General features: G+C 43.2%; 2 protein-coding genes across 3 annotated transcripts; both read left to right on the forward strand.

The window, feature by feature from the left end:
• On the forward strand, window positions 1-6,951 carry galnt6 (UDP-N-acetyl-alpha-D-galactosamine:polypeptide N-acetylgalactosaminyltransferase 6 (GalNAc-T6)). 2 transcript variants are annotated; one of them, XM_062392070.1, is made up of 11 exons: window positions 1-255; window positions 1,479-1,982; window positions 2,522-2,694; window positions 4,054-4,203; window positions 4,663-4,897; window positions 4,985-5,102; window positions 5,215-5,415; window positions 5,523-5,654; window positions 5,737-5,838; window positions 5,923-6,081; window positions 6,355-6,951. In XM_062392070.1, the coding sequence occupies exons 2-11, from the start codon at window positions 1,507-1,509 to the stop codon at window positions 6,466-6,468; spliced, it is 1,860 nt and encodes a 619-aa protein (XP_062248054.1). In that variant the 5' UTR covers window positions 1-255; window positions 1,479-1,506; the 3' UTR covers window positions 6,469-6,951. The 2 variants fall into 2 exon arrangements, with proteins under 2 accessions (XP_062248054.1, XP_062248055.1); XM_062392071.1 differs by lacking the exon at window positions 1-255 and adding an exon at window positions 1,226-1,370.
• Window positions 6,952-7,461: 510 nt separating this feature from the next.
• LOC133956770 (glucose-6-phosphate 1-dehydrogenase-like) lies at window positions 7,462-12,316 on the forward strand. The gene is made up of 12 exons (XM_062392075.1): window positions 7,462-7,888; window positions 8,483-8,520; window positions 8,646-8,754; window positions 8,927-9,144; window positions 9,226-9,384; window positions 9,962-10,087; window positions 10,191-10,284; window positions 10,382-10,568; window positions 10,694-10,929; window positions 11,631-11,707; window positions 11,793-11,885; window positions 12,141-12,316. The coding sequence occupies exons 1-12, from the start codon at window positions 7,769-7,771 to the stop codon at window positions 12,229-12,231; spliced, it is 1,548 nt and encodes a 515-aa protein (XP_062248059.1). The 5' UTR covers window positions 7,462-7,768; the 3' UTR covers window positions 12,232-12,316.
• Window positions 12,317-14,059: the final 1,743 nt, after the last annotated feature.

Here is a 14,059-nt window from a genome sequence, read left to right on the forward strand (position 1 = left end):
ATCTCAGGACCAGCGAGGAGGACACCGCTCAGTGTCTGTCTCTGCCTCCATGTGTGTCCCTGTCCCCGGCTCCTCTCTGCTCCTCTATGTCCCCGGCTCCTCTCTGCTCCTCTATGTCCCCGGCTCCTCTCTGCTCCCCTCTGCCTCTTCACGGAACTGGAAACCGCCGCGTGCTCGTCTGACAACTTTCTACCCGTGAGGAAGTATCGAGCGAATCGCTACAACAACTGAAGACGACAACTGCGACGCTCGAAGGTAAGAGTCTTCAAACCTGTGAATAGCCACCTGTCCATCCCTGTCATCCCTGCCACTGACCGGCAGGAGCCCGGGTGTCTGTCTCATGTGTGATTTCTACTGATGAAGACATGGTTTCCATAGCTGCACAGAACCTGAATGAAAGGAGGAAGCAACTCTTTGTTTCCTTTCAGTGTTTCATTTCAGTCTGTGTTGTGTCTGCATCGTTGGCTGCAGTTTGCCTTTCTGTGCTTTCAGGCTGTAGACAAGAGTTTATTTTTTTAAGTGAAAAATCCACTCCTGTGATATAACTCTGTGGGACATGTATTGGTGTTTTGCCTGTCCATCCATTTTGACAGGACCACATTCTATTGACATATTTTCCCTCTACCTCCTCCTCCTCTTCCTCATTCATCTCCTAACTTTGGTGACAACAAACTGGAACAACTGGTGGCCCATTACAGTTAATTGTGTCCACATCCTGGAGCACCGCAACAGCAAACCTCTTTGAGGGTAGTCCGACTGGCTTGACTTGAGAATAGAGTGAATTAATCATGACCAAGTAAGAGTGACCTGAACAGTGATCACAGGAGGACCTGCAGATATCCTGTATTGCAAGGATATCCTGTTTCTCACAGAAGGAAACAGCCTCCTATTGTGCCAAGGCAGGGCCGAGCCAGTGTCCAGTCATGCTCCACGTAGCAGACTCTACTTCCCTGTAGCAGGTGACAGCTGATCATTGCTGGCGAGGTGTCATTGGAGCAAGTGTCTAAGTGAGGACTTTTGCGTCACTTATTAACCGGCATGGGAGTTGCAGCCTGAGCGAGCAGTGCTGCAGCCCGCCTGCTGCCACGTGGGTCCTGGAGGACTGTGGCCGGAGCAGGTGAATTCAGGTGTGGGCTGAAAGGTGCGGTGTGTTTGTTCACTCTTCCCCCCCCCCCTCCTTCTTCTTCTCCTCCTCCCTGCTCTCTTCGCCCGCCCTGTGGGACTGTTTCCTGAAGAGACGGGGAGGGTGGCTCGTTCGCCCTGCTGCTATGACAGTTGCTGAGACACACAAACCGGTTTAAGATATTTGTGTGTTGCTTGTCTTCTTTGTCTGCCACAGGAATACCTCAGAGGATGTAAAAAGAGTAAAGGTGAATGAGGTTTTTTTTTTTACAGAGCTTAGTCTCAGGTAAGGTTCACCAACCTTTTACAGTCTGTTTCTGGGGAATGACTTACGTTTTGTTTTCTGTTTTCAACAGCCCTGGGAGCAACACCGTTATTTGGACGATGCGGCTGTTTCTACGCCGGCGTATGTCCCCTCTGAAACTGGTGATCCTCGCTGGGACTCTGTTCTTGGTGGTGCTGGTGGTTCTGCAGAGGGATGTCGGCTCTGCGCCTGACGGGGACCCCTGGCTAAAGGAGCTGGTGAACAAGAAGGACAAGGTGTTTGTCATGGTCCGAGATGTCGTCAACAACATCGGTTTCCAGATCAGGGCTCCGGAGCCGCAACCGCCTGAGCAGGAGCTGACCACCAAGTGCCCCACTGGCTTCTACACACAAGCTGAACTCAAGCCTCACCTGGAAAGACCTCCGCAGGACCCCAACAGCCCTGGAGCTGGTGGGGCGCCGTTCCAAAAAGACCATATGAGCCCAGAGGAGGAGAAGGAGAAGGAGGAGGGCATGACGCGGAACTGTTTCAACCAGTTTGCCAGCGATCGCATTTCACTCAGCCGTAGTCTCGGGGATGAATCCAGGCCTGTGGAGTAAGAGCATGTTTTCAGAATATTCTCAGATAGTTGAGACTAATCTCTGTTCCACCGACAAGTTTGCTGATGTGTACACAGCACACAGGCCAGATAATGTCCGGTTGGTTTTCTGGGTTCAATCTCAGTGTGGTAGATATTTATTTAATAATATCACATTCAAACAGTCTTAACATTCAGATTAGCCTTTAACTGAGCATGGTGAGGCAGCGTGCATGTCAGAGTTCCTGATAATTGAGACTAAGGCTAAATCTAAATTGTTATAAACAGTATCTCTTTCTGTAAATGATTTTCCAACTTGACATGAAAACATGTCACTGGTTTGATGGGCCGCGAACTACTTCTTGTATAGAGCCTTTTAAGTGTTTTTTTTTTTTTATGAGCGGACTGTTTATTACTGCACATTGAGCTAAGTAAAGGGAGCAGATATCAACTATTTGCACACAATGGTCTGTTATATGTGACTAACTCTCCTCTCACGCCAGTTCTTGTTCTCCCTCTGTCTCTCTCTGTGTTTTGGCGTGGCTCTCCTCGCTCAGGTGCGTGGAGAGGAAGTTTCGCCGCTGTCCTCCTCTGCCCAGCACCAGCGTTATTATCGTCTTCCACAACGAGGCCTGGTCCACGCTCCTCAGGACGGTCTACAGTGTTCTGCACACATCTCCCGCAATCCTGCTGAAAGAGATCATCATGGTAGATGACGCCAGTACTGCAGGTACACACTACTGACAAAACATACTCCGAAGACTCAACTGACAGCAGAGTATAAACGACTGCTTTGTTCATCAGCAGGATGATAGTGGGAGATTGTTAAACATGAATGATATCGTTCGATGTGAGCTGCAGAGCACAAAGTGAGAGATAAAAAATAAGATAGAAGTTATCTATTAATTAAATTTGACCTTTAGTTTTTAGGGCAGCATTCCAGTCACAGTCAGGAGTGACTTCTGATAAGATAACATTGAAGGGTGTGCGCTTGGGATTTCTTCTTCAGTTTTCTTTATATGCAGCATGCAAACACAGTAGTCGGCAGGTAGGGTTTTGTTTTAAATGGCAGAAGACACTTCAGTTGGGCTGTATGTGTATGGAGACAACAGAGTCAAGTTTCATAGTTTCACTGTGCCACATGTACGTCCACATCTCTCGGCCCGGTGAAACACAAGTTGCTGTGGTGGCCACTGACTCGACAGCAGAAAGATGGACAACCCTCCAGCAGCTGCACAGCCACAGTGAGAGGTGGCAGAAGAGATGAAACAGTTGTGATAAAAGAGGAACTTTGTCAGACAGTGCTTACTTGCTTATTAGCTTGAAAAACTCCTATTCAAATAATCTTAGTTACTACCAGTAATGAGCTGAAGAGCCGTTGCCCTCAGCTGTATTTACATGTTTCCTTCTTTACCCAAACTTCCCCTTTCTGTCAGCTGAGAAACAGCTTTCTGTCGTTGTGTAATGACATGTGGTTGGTGGGCTCGCTCAAGCTAAAAGTTCTGAGAAAAAAATCAGGCGTGCCTCGTTGCCATAAGTACTCTTCGAGGGGAAGTGTGACCCAGAAGGGTGAAAGTGACTGTCTCTAGTTTAGGTTTTAGCTTTAGAGACTGTTCCACATGAGATAACACTTTTTCTTTTTTTTCTCCTTTCTTTATTTAGAACTAAACCCTAGACTATGTAAACCCTGCACTTGCATTCAAGTACACCCTGCCTGTACTTAGATTTGCTCTGCTTGTGCTTAAACTGTGTGCTTGCTCTCAGATATTTTGTAACTTGGAAAGATTTCCAGGCCTTACGTCTTCTTTCTCCTCTTCTTCCTCTGCTCTCGGATTTTTTTCTTGCAACAAGTATGTCAAAATTCTCCAACCTATATAATGCCAGATCAAGTCTTGACAAATTAAATTTGAAACGCAACGCTCTTGAATAAAGATAGAAAAAAGAAACGTAAACTCTAAATTGTTGTTTGGATTCGTAAGTCTTACCACACCACAGCAAAGTGAGAAGTTCAACACCAGAGCACACATCAAAGGACTTTTCATTTCAAGTTAGTTGAGAAACTTGTGATAATTTATTTTTCTCTCTGCAGAGCACCTGAAGCTCCAGCTGGATGAGTACGTGCGTCAGCTGAAGATCGTCCGTGTAGTGAGGCAGGTGGAAAGGAAGGGTCTCATCACAGCAAGGTTGCTGGGTGCCAGTCTCGCTCAGGGAGAAATTCTCACATTTCTTGATGCACACTGTAAGAACACACACGCGACAACAACACACAATGTTAAGCCGTTTTAATCCGTATTACTACCAGAGTTGTTCATCAAAGATTTTGGACAATTTGAAACGGCCTTCACTTTCATATACCATTTTAAACTAAGTATATTGGAAAACCATAACATATAAGAGGAAGACAGGGGTTAAATGTAGCATGTTTGAGAGCTAAACATCTGTGTGAGGCCAGAAAATGTACCTATGGTGTGGGAGTGACTGTTTCAAGGCACACATTTATTTATTTATCATATTTGTGCTCTGTTTATTTATTTACTTTAACAGCCTCAAATGTTCTGTAGCTGGGTCTTGATTTTTCTGCCAATACTGACTGCTAACACTAATGCTAGCCCTCTGATTTTTGGCAGTAAAAGTATTTGATATGGCAGAAGTTAAAAAGGAAAGACAAAGTGATATTTCTCTTCCTTCCTGTGTATAGGTGAGTGCTGGCCGGGCTGGCTCGAGCCCCTGTTGGCCCGTATTGTCGAAGAGCCCACTGCTGTGGTGAGTCCTGAGATCACCACCATTGACCTCAACAGTTTCAGTTTCAACCGGCCTGTGGCCACCAACCGCGCTTCTAACAGAGGGAACTTTGACTGGAGCTTGACTTTCGGCTGGGAGGGAATCCCAGAGGATGCAAAGAGGCTGCGCAAGGATGAAACTTACCCTGTAAAGTAAGAAGGATCACGCCGGTGTCGCTTGGAATACCCCAAGTCATTTTAAGTGCCTAAAGCTTTTGTACCTGCCTGTTCAACTTTCAGGACGCCTACTTTTGCCGGAGGTCTCTTCTCAATCTCAAAGGAATACTTTGAACACATTGGTACTTACGATGACAAGATGGAGATCTGGGGAGGTGAAAATGTGGAAATGTCATTCAGGGTCAGTCTCTTTGTTTTTACTGCCACACATACTCATACTGGAAAACATGGTAACTCTCCCTCTTATGATCAAGTTAGAGTCTGAATTGCTAAGTGTCAAACGTCATTCATAGGTGTGGCAGTGTGGGGGTCAGCTCGAGATCATCCCTTGTTCTGTGGTGGGCCATGTCTTCCGCACCAAGAGCCCCCACACGTTCCCCAAAGGCACAGAGGTCATCACTCGTAACCAGGTGCGCCTGGCGGAGGTCTGGATGGACGACTACAAGCAGATCTTCTACCGCCGCAACAAGAACGCTGAAGTTATGGCCAGGGAGGTGAGTGTGACCTGTTGACGCCGATTAAATGATAAATGCACACAGTGAAAATGCTGTTTCTTCTCACCTCTTTCACATTTACACTCTTACTTGCTTCAATGTTACAGCATAAGTATGGGGACATCTCGGATCGCTTGAAACTAAGAGATCAGCTGCAATGCAAGAACTTCACCTGGTTCCTAAACACAATCTACCCAGAGGCCTTTGTCCCAGACTTAACACCATTAAAATTTGGAGCAGTAAGTCATGTTTCCCTTTGTGTCAACTGAGCACACCTCACATGTGCAGCTGAATCTTACAATGCGTCTGTGTTTGCACTAGCTACGAAACTCAGGATCTCAAACCTGTCTGGATGTTGGAGAGAACAACCAGGGAGGCAAAGCGATGATCATGTACACGTGTCACAACATGGGAGGCAACCAGGTACGGCGACTCACACTGGTGAAGTTATGAACAGACCGTAATTTAATGCTCTCTGTTCTCTAATTGGCTGAATGTCTCCTCCAGTACTTTGAATACTCAAGTCATAAGGAGCTGCGTCACAACATTGGAAAGGAGTTGTGTCTTCATGCCAATACTCTGCCAGATCCAGTAAAGATCGAGTTTTGTCAGCTGAAGGGGAAGGGCTCCAGTGTGTCACCACAACAAGAGTGGGTCATAACAGAGGTGAGGAGCTCATTTTGGATAATATACTTTGATATGATTATTATGTCCATCATTATGTTCGCTAGATACTTTTGACTTTTGCTGTCAGACTATAAGCCCCCAGAGACCCAAGAAAACAAATGTCGTATTTAAACATGGGTTTTTAAAAGCAAGAGATGATAATGACTGAGCTTAATGAGTGCTGATAGTGCTTACAGCTTATAGAGTATGTTAATCTAACCTGTCCAAACATTGACCTGCCTGTTTCCCTTTATGCCTGATGCTATTCTCCAGGAAAATCTTCTGAAGAATCCCAGCAGTGGGAAATGTTTACAGCTGAAAGGAGACCAGATACACATGGACAACTGTAATGCTGCTGACCTCCACCAGCGCTGGACCTTCACCTGACCTCCCAGTATGTCCACCAAGTGAAGCCTGGTACCTTCTTCCCCTCTCCTCAGCCTCAGATCTCAGGAGCCAGCCGTATAAAGACCCAGCAGTACTTCATGCTGTGCAGCTCAGGGCATGGACAATAGTGAGTGGACGGACAAAGAGGGAGGACAAAGTAAAGACAGTCGCATCTGTCGAAGATTTCAACCTCAAAATGTTTTAAATTAATTTATGATTGAATCTCAGGATAGACACTTGAAGGTGATGGGAGATACCTGCCCTCTGAACACTGAGGACTTTGAAGTTACAGCTTGACCATGGGATGGGGGCTTTGAACTGTAATGACCTAATTCAGTGAATTTACACTCCAGCTTGGAGCATCACTGTATAGTGACCTTTATTTTCTTTGTCGGACAATGACTGAAATGGGACAGTATCCAGTGTAACTCAAAATCAGGGGGTGTATGTTTTTTTTGTTTAAATTAAAAATCCTACTTTGTGCCAGTTGAGTGATTTCTACTAAAGAAATGTTAATATTTTTTATCATGAGTATCCAGAAAAACAATTCTGGAGGTTAAACAATCAATTATCTGCATTTTTACTGTCAAGTTTCACCTATCCTGATTAATTATTATTGTTATTTTATGAATGTACCAGAAATTTCTGTTTCGTTTTTGGAAAGTTTTTGTGGATAATGATTTACCAAGTGTACCATACCCTGAAAGAATGATTCACTCAGAGTCCTTGTTGTGGTTACTGATGGAAATACTTATTATATCAAATGGATTCAGAGTTCGCGACACGTAGTCAACTGCATGGAAACATGTTCAATACTCACTTTACAACACGGAACCTGTCATGCCAGAGTTTATTTACTGATAAGAGCATTTGTGCTGCAACAATGCACTAAGAGTTTCCCTAGTCAAAGTTTATGTTTGCGCAACATTTGTCCAGGGAGTGGTTGGGCAAGGCACATTCCCACCAGTTGTTTCAGCTTTGTCTGAGTCGACCTGAATTGTGAGTTAAAGTGAGAAGTGAAGGGGCAGGATTTCTTTCAGTTTGCTAAACCGGATCTGATGGATTCCGAACATTTCGTCAGTACTACCACAAACCTGCTGAACTGTGGTGCCTGGAGAAGGTATGCATTATAAAGCATGAGGAAGCAGTTGCACAATGGTTATTTTTCGTTGCAACAATAGGTGGCAGCATTAACTCGCTGAGTATTTCTGCAAGGTAAGGGTGACGAATGACATTTCATCCTGCTGGGTATGTGATGTAGCCAAGAGCTGCCACAGTAGGGAGAGAGCAGTTTGACAGTATGACGAGCGCTGAGCCTTTGTCTCGCTCGGAGGTGTTTGGACAGCTCAGGAAGGAGCTCTATGGAGATGAACAGTCCAGTCATTCCAACACTCACATATTTATTGTTCTTGGAGCCTCCGTGAGTACAACCTTTAAACTTCTTACAACATGACATGAGTGACGACCGTTTCTTCAACGCTACAATTTGAAATAACATTTCCCTTTAAAGCAACTTAAGGAGCAGTGGAAAGGCTCTGTCTCAGATGTTAGGGTTAGAAAAAAATGCTTTGGTCAAAATCTATAAACTTGGATGAAGACATTTATATTTCAAATCGCATTTAACTCTAAAATGGAAAATCTCGTAGAGGAATGTTACAAGGAAAAGGTTCACTTGGGAATATTGTGAGTAGTAATCAGAGTAAACTAGCACTTGTTGTCTAAAAGGTACTGCATCAACTGCCCATTGAAAACATATTATTTTGAGCCAAAAATAATTTTGTCCTATGTTCTTGGTCTTTTTTTTAGGACCAGTGATCATTTTAAATATTCCACAAAGTCTCAGACCTTAAAGAGCTCGGTTTCTAAAGTCTCTCATTGCTATTTCCCCCATTACTCAACACATGTCCTCACTCTCCACACCACTGACACCACTCGTTTTTTCAAAGTTGACTTGCTCTTTGGACTCAGTACAGGTTTAGATGATATTTCATGTTCATTTGCATTATTTGCACAGGGAGATCTCGCAAAAAAGAAGATCTATCCCACTCTATGGTGAGTATAGAAATCCTGCTCATGCAGCAGTGCAGGACAGAGTGGTTTCATGTATTTATGTATGAGGGGTTTTCACCTTTAGCTGGTGTTCTGTATCACTGCCCCTGACTTTGTTCCCTCTGTAGGTGGTTGTTCAGAGATGGCTTGCTGCCAGATAACACCTACTTTGTGGGGTTCTCCCGGTCTAACCTGACTGTGGAGAACATCCAGACAGCATGTCTGCCTCATATGAAGGTGTAGTACATCGAAGGCTTCTCCACCTCATCTTTCAAATTTATTTCTGCCCAAAAGGGCCTTCTCATTGGCTATTATTAAATGTTTTTAATGAAATCAATCTGTTAAATGAGAAAATTATTAAAAGTCCGGGGTGTGTTTTCAGGAATCATTTTAAAACCTTTTCCTTCAGGTCACTGATGAAGAGAGTGAGTGTCTCTCGGCCTTCTTCAAGAAGAACTCCTACCTGAGCGGCAGGTATGATGACAGCAACTCCTTCAACCAACTCAGTGCTCATCTGTCGTCTCTGCCTGGAGGGGCCGATGCCAACCGACTCTTCTACCTGGCTCTGCCGCCCACCGTCTACCACCATGTCAGCACAAACATCAGGAGCCACTGCATGAGCTGCAAGTAAGTCTCTGTCGTTACGTAAAAACTATGGTGTGCCGCTGTTTGATCAAGTCATTCTGAGCCGCTGCGTTTGTAAAACAGAGGCTGGAACCGGGTAATTGTCGAGAAGCCGTTTGGGCGTGACCTCCAGAGCTCACAGGAGCTGTCAGCCCACCTGTCCTCCCTGTTCACAGAGGATCAGATCTACCGCATAGACCACTACCTGGGCAAGGAGATGGTCCAGAACCTCATGGTGCTCAGGTAACACACTACACACACACACATCTTCAAGCACGAAACATACAGATTAGGTTTAGTTAAAAGGTTCAGTGTGTAAGATTTAAGTTAAAGGGATCTACTGGCAGATATTAGTGCTGTTGTCACAAGTGTGTTTCATCTAAATTGTACGAATAGTTGTTTTCTTTAACCTAGAATGGGCCCTTTATATTTAAATACTTTATATTCTTTTATATTTATATTTATATTTACATCAGAAACTGGTTCTCTCTACGGAGGCCTACATGTTTTTTACAGTTGTCCAAACTGGACAAACTAACACTTTAGAGATTGTATGACAACTGAAGGCTACCACATTTTTTGAAGGGGAGGGTGAGGTGAGGGGTATTCAGCAACATGCAACTTCACCTCTAGATGTCACCAAAGTCTACACACTGAACCTTTAATTGGAGACTCTAATATGGCTGTGATTATTTGTTTGTCTCTGTATGTTGTCCCTGTGATATGCTGGTGACCTGTCCAGGGTGTAATAATATCTATAGAAGACGAATGGATGGATAATCCAAAATGTTATTTATGAGATTTTAATATCTCACTTCAGGTTTGGAAATCGCATCTTTGGACCTATATGGAACAGGGACAATGTGGCCTGTGTGGTTCTCACCTTTAAGGAGCCTTTTGGCACACAGGGCCGGGGAGGATACTTTGATGACTTTGGTATCATCCGGTGAGAGGGAGCATGTTGAGATAAATGTAGCCTATCGATCCAGTGGATGCACTGTTACTCTGGAGCCTTCACTTGCTCTGATTCCAGCTCTTTCTTCTGACAGAGACGTCATGCAGAACCATCTCCTGCAGATGCTCTGTTTGGTTGCAATGGAGAAACCTGCTTCCACCAGCCCTGATGATGTGAGGGATGAGAAGGTAAAACCAATGACTAGATAACACGTTTGTTTGTATTCGGTGAAGAAAATCCACATCATCGTGAGCCTGTCGTTCTGTGCTTCTTGATATGGTGCAGGTGAAGGTATTGAAGAGTATAGCTCCGGTTGCCATGTCAGATGTGGTGCTTGGCCAGTACGTCGGGGACCCTGAGGGGGAGGGCCACTCCAAACTGGGTTACCTTGACGACCCTACCGTACCAAAAGGCTCCTGCACACCAACTTTTGCAACGGCAGTGCTCTATGTTCAAAATGAAAGATGGGATGGTGAGACTAAAACTTTTATATCTCTCCTTCTCTCACACTTTTCTGTTTGTGGTCTGTTGGATGACAGCTTCTCTGACCTTCTTCACCTTTCATGCCTGTCCATGCACCATCCCCTCCCCCATCAGGAGTTCCTTTCATTCTGCGCTGTGGTAAAGCTCTGAACGAGCGGAAGGCAGAGGTGCGTCTGCAGTTCACAGACGTGCCAGGTGACATATTTAGCGACCGCTGTCAGAGGAATGAGCTAGTGGTGCGGGTGCAGCCAGACGAAGCCATTTACCTGAAGATGGTGACCAAGAGGCCGGGGGTGTACTTCAGCCCGGAGGAGACTGAACTGGACCTGACCTACAAGAGCAGATACAAGGTGCCTCAGGCTCCCTTAACTCAAAGTATCCATCATCATCGTACACTGCGTTTAGTTAACTTGTACTTCTTTGAAGAATTTCCTTGAATCAACACAAATGTGATGGTGTTGTCACTATATCACAATAGTGGTCAAATACTTGTCCATAACAAAACCTGCTTTAGCTTCAAATATAAAATGTTATATAAGAGATCGATGCTGATTCTTGGACATGATGCAGCTACTTATAATAATAGGTTGTAACCGCAGATGTAATTGTTTAATTATACATCAGTTACAAACTATCTATTGTGGGCACTAATACGTTTAAGCTGGTGTGAAAAGATAAACAGATAATGAATGAAAATATAAACTAAGCTGTGATAGGTTTTTCGTAAAATATACTTTCAGGGGACATGTCTGTCATATATATGACAAATACATTATAAAAACACTTAAAACTTGTATCTTAATAGCTGTGTAATACATTACAGTACTTTATAAACCATTTATAATGTGTTGTGGTAGTGTTACCATTGATGCTATGATGCATTAGTTCTCATTCTATGGAATAGATATAGCTACATGTATACGGGAACAGTGTACAGCGATTAACAAAATTCTATAAAGTAATCCTACCTCAGTGAAGCTAACTATAGATTGTGATGAATCTGGAATGAACATGTGTGTAGTTTTCTTTAACAGCAGCCATCTTCCTTTAGGACGTGAAGCTTCCAGATGCTTATGAGAGACTGATACTGGATGTCTTCTGTGGGAATCAGATGCACTTTGTCCGCAGGTTGGTGGAAACATTTAGTTCAGCATCGCTTTAATACTGTTGTATTTAATTTTAAATCTATCTGTAAACTGTTCCTCTTTCATAGCGATGAGTTGCGGGAGGCCTGGAGAATCTTCACCCCCCTCCTCCACCAGATAGAGGGAGAGAAGAAACAGCCCATACCTTACACATATGGAGGGTAACTACTCGTTTCACCTCTTTCTATCAATAAAATTTTAATAATGTACATGTGTAATTTAGACTTTCCATATTTTATATATATTTCATGTTTTCTCTATTTCCATGGTTTTTCAGTGTCTGTTACACCACAAATTTCACAATAAAGGATGATCTTACTTCTTCTTATCTTAAGATAATGCATTTCAATCGATGATGCACGTGATTCTTAACAAATATATTATTTTTCTCACTTTGTTTTATTTGTTGTGTCAAGTCGTGGTCCGAGCGAGGCAGACGATCTTGTGAAGAGAGCAGGATTCCGCTATGAGGGAACATACAAGTGGGTGCAGCCCCACACAACATGATGCTTCTGTCACACTCTCACACTCAGGAGCACGTTAACACCAGCGTAACAATGTTTACAGACAATAAAGTTTACTGCAATCTTTCCCCCACTGCACCATTGTGTGATTTTGTTTGCATGTACAATATGAAACCCACTGCTTTTATACCCAATCATGGATGTTGAAACAAACCTACATGCTGTAGTCTGATATGTGTGTTCACCTGGAAATTTTCAGTTTCTGAATAAATCAGCTGTCACTCCCCTGTCTGCACTTTTTCTTTATTTTTTCACAGAACTGTCCACAGCTAATAGCTCATCACATGAGATGTGACCAGCAGAAAAAAATCTTAACCTACCTTGATATGATTCATTGCAGTCAGATCTACTACTCTGTAGGTTATGGAAGGAGTGAAGGTTCAATATTTAAACACATTTGAATGCAAAGAGTAAAAGCTTTTATAGTCATCGCTAAAACACATCACTGAGAGTGATACACATTAAAGCAGTGATTCTCAACTGGTGAGTGGGTTTGCCTGGACAAAAAAAAAGGTTACAAAATAAATAAATCTTGTGCTTTTATTTTGAAAGGGATTTTTATTGCAGCGGAATGCCGTCTATCCACACACCTCGGTTGGTTGTTATAGATTCAGTGAGAGTATTCTCAGCTAAAGCTACATAATTTGGGTCTTTTTGAAACTACTTTTCAGTAGTTGGCCATTTTTATGTCATGTTTGTGCATGAAAGCACTGTTGGATTAGTTAAACAAGGCCTAAGTTAATGAATTGTTATCTAAGCTGTATTACCGTGGGTCCTTAAGATGCACATTTTGGGTTTTTAATTAAAAGTGCACCTAATTGAATGTAAACGGGAATATTTCCCTCTCTAGGATCGCCACCTGCTGGTCGTTTTGGTTAATCATTTAACTTGTTTTATTGTGTTGGCATACTGCGATATTCTGTCCTATCTCAGGTTCAAACTGCACCATCTTTTCATTAAATAAATTTGAGAAGTTGAAATTGTTCCTCAATTTCGGTCACGGCTTGCCATTGGTGGTGATGGTGGGACCCGAACCCAGACCTGTTGAGAACCACTGCATTAAAGTATCAGCCCTGAGGAGTGTTTATACCAAAAGGACGTGTTGGTCTGGTTTGTAGACTCAGGGGTCTCTCCTAATGAAAGGGGAGACATTTTTAATCTCCTGCTTCAGGTCGGAGATCCAGGTAGTAGCTTTAAGCTAAATTCAAATAGTAATGGTTTTGGATAAAATGGATTTCTCAGTGTGTGAATGGGTTTTTAATATAACGTCAGTTTGCTTTTAACTTCCTGCAACAGACTGATGTTGTTTCTTATCACCCATGTCTGTCTTTACCAGGTGCATGGCCTAGCTGGACACACACACACACACACTCACCAGCACTCGAAGAGCCATGGAGCAAAGTTGAAGTTTTTTTTACTTCTCCTCTGGAATACTGCATTTGTTCCACTTTTTTACATCTACACAATGCAATAATGATACTAGAATTGCACTCAGCAGAGAGCATATCCGCTAGGGCCCCCAATAATCCCCTTATATTAAATCAAGCCGCACTACATTCCACACATTCCTAAATATCAGCTCTATAAATATACCTTATTTTTCTAACCATGCAAGATCGATGAATAATTCTCTGAGAATTGTTTTTGTGTAATGTTGCCTACAATCAATCAAGCAAACTGAACAAGGTTGAAACATAAATTCCTCGGCGGAGGTATTAATTTGTTTGTCTTGAGTAAAAGAAACTCTTAATACAAAGATGAACTGGACTGTTGAACTAATACTGATCCCAATAAAGCATAAATGGACAGAA

Source organism: Platichthys flesus, chromosome 7 (genome assembly GCF_949316205.1).
Source record: "Platichthys flesus chromosome 7, fPlaFle2.1, whole genome shotgun sequence".
NCBI classification, from domain to species: domain Eukaryota; kingdom Metazoa; phylum Chordata; class Actinopteri; order Pleuronectiformes; family Pleuronectidae; genus Platichthys; species Platichthys flesus.

Excerpts from the sequence above, each read along its gene's own strand:
- galnt6 (XM_062392070.1), top strand. The coding sequence starts at position 1,507 with ATGCGGCTGTTTCTACGCCGGCGTATGTCCCCTCTGAAACTGGTGATC. Across the intron at positions 4,898-4,984 it reads GATGAAACTTACCCTGTAAA|GACGCCTACTTTTGCCGGAG; the intron begins GTAAGAAGGATC and ends TTCAACTTTCAG. Across the intron at positions 5,655-5,736 it reads CACCATTAAAATTTGGAGCA|CTACGAAACTCAGGATCTCA; the intron begins GTAAGTCATGTT and ends TGTTTGCACTAG.
- LOC133956770 (XM_062392075.1), top strand. The coding sequence starts at position 7,769 with ATGACGAGCGCTGAGCCTTTGTCTCGCTCGGAGGTGTTTGGACAGCTC. Across the intron at positions 7,889-8,482 it reads TTATTGTTCTTGGAGCCTCC|GGAGATCTCGCAAAAAAGAA; the intron begins GTGAGTACAACC and ends TTATTTGCACAG. Across the intron at positions 11,708-11,792 it reads CAGATGCACTTTGTCCGCAG|CGATGAGTTGCGGGAGGCCT; the intron begins GTTGGTGGAAAC and ends CCTCTTTCATAG.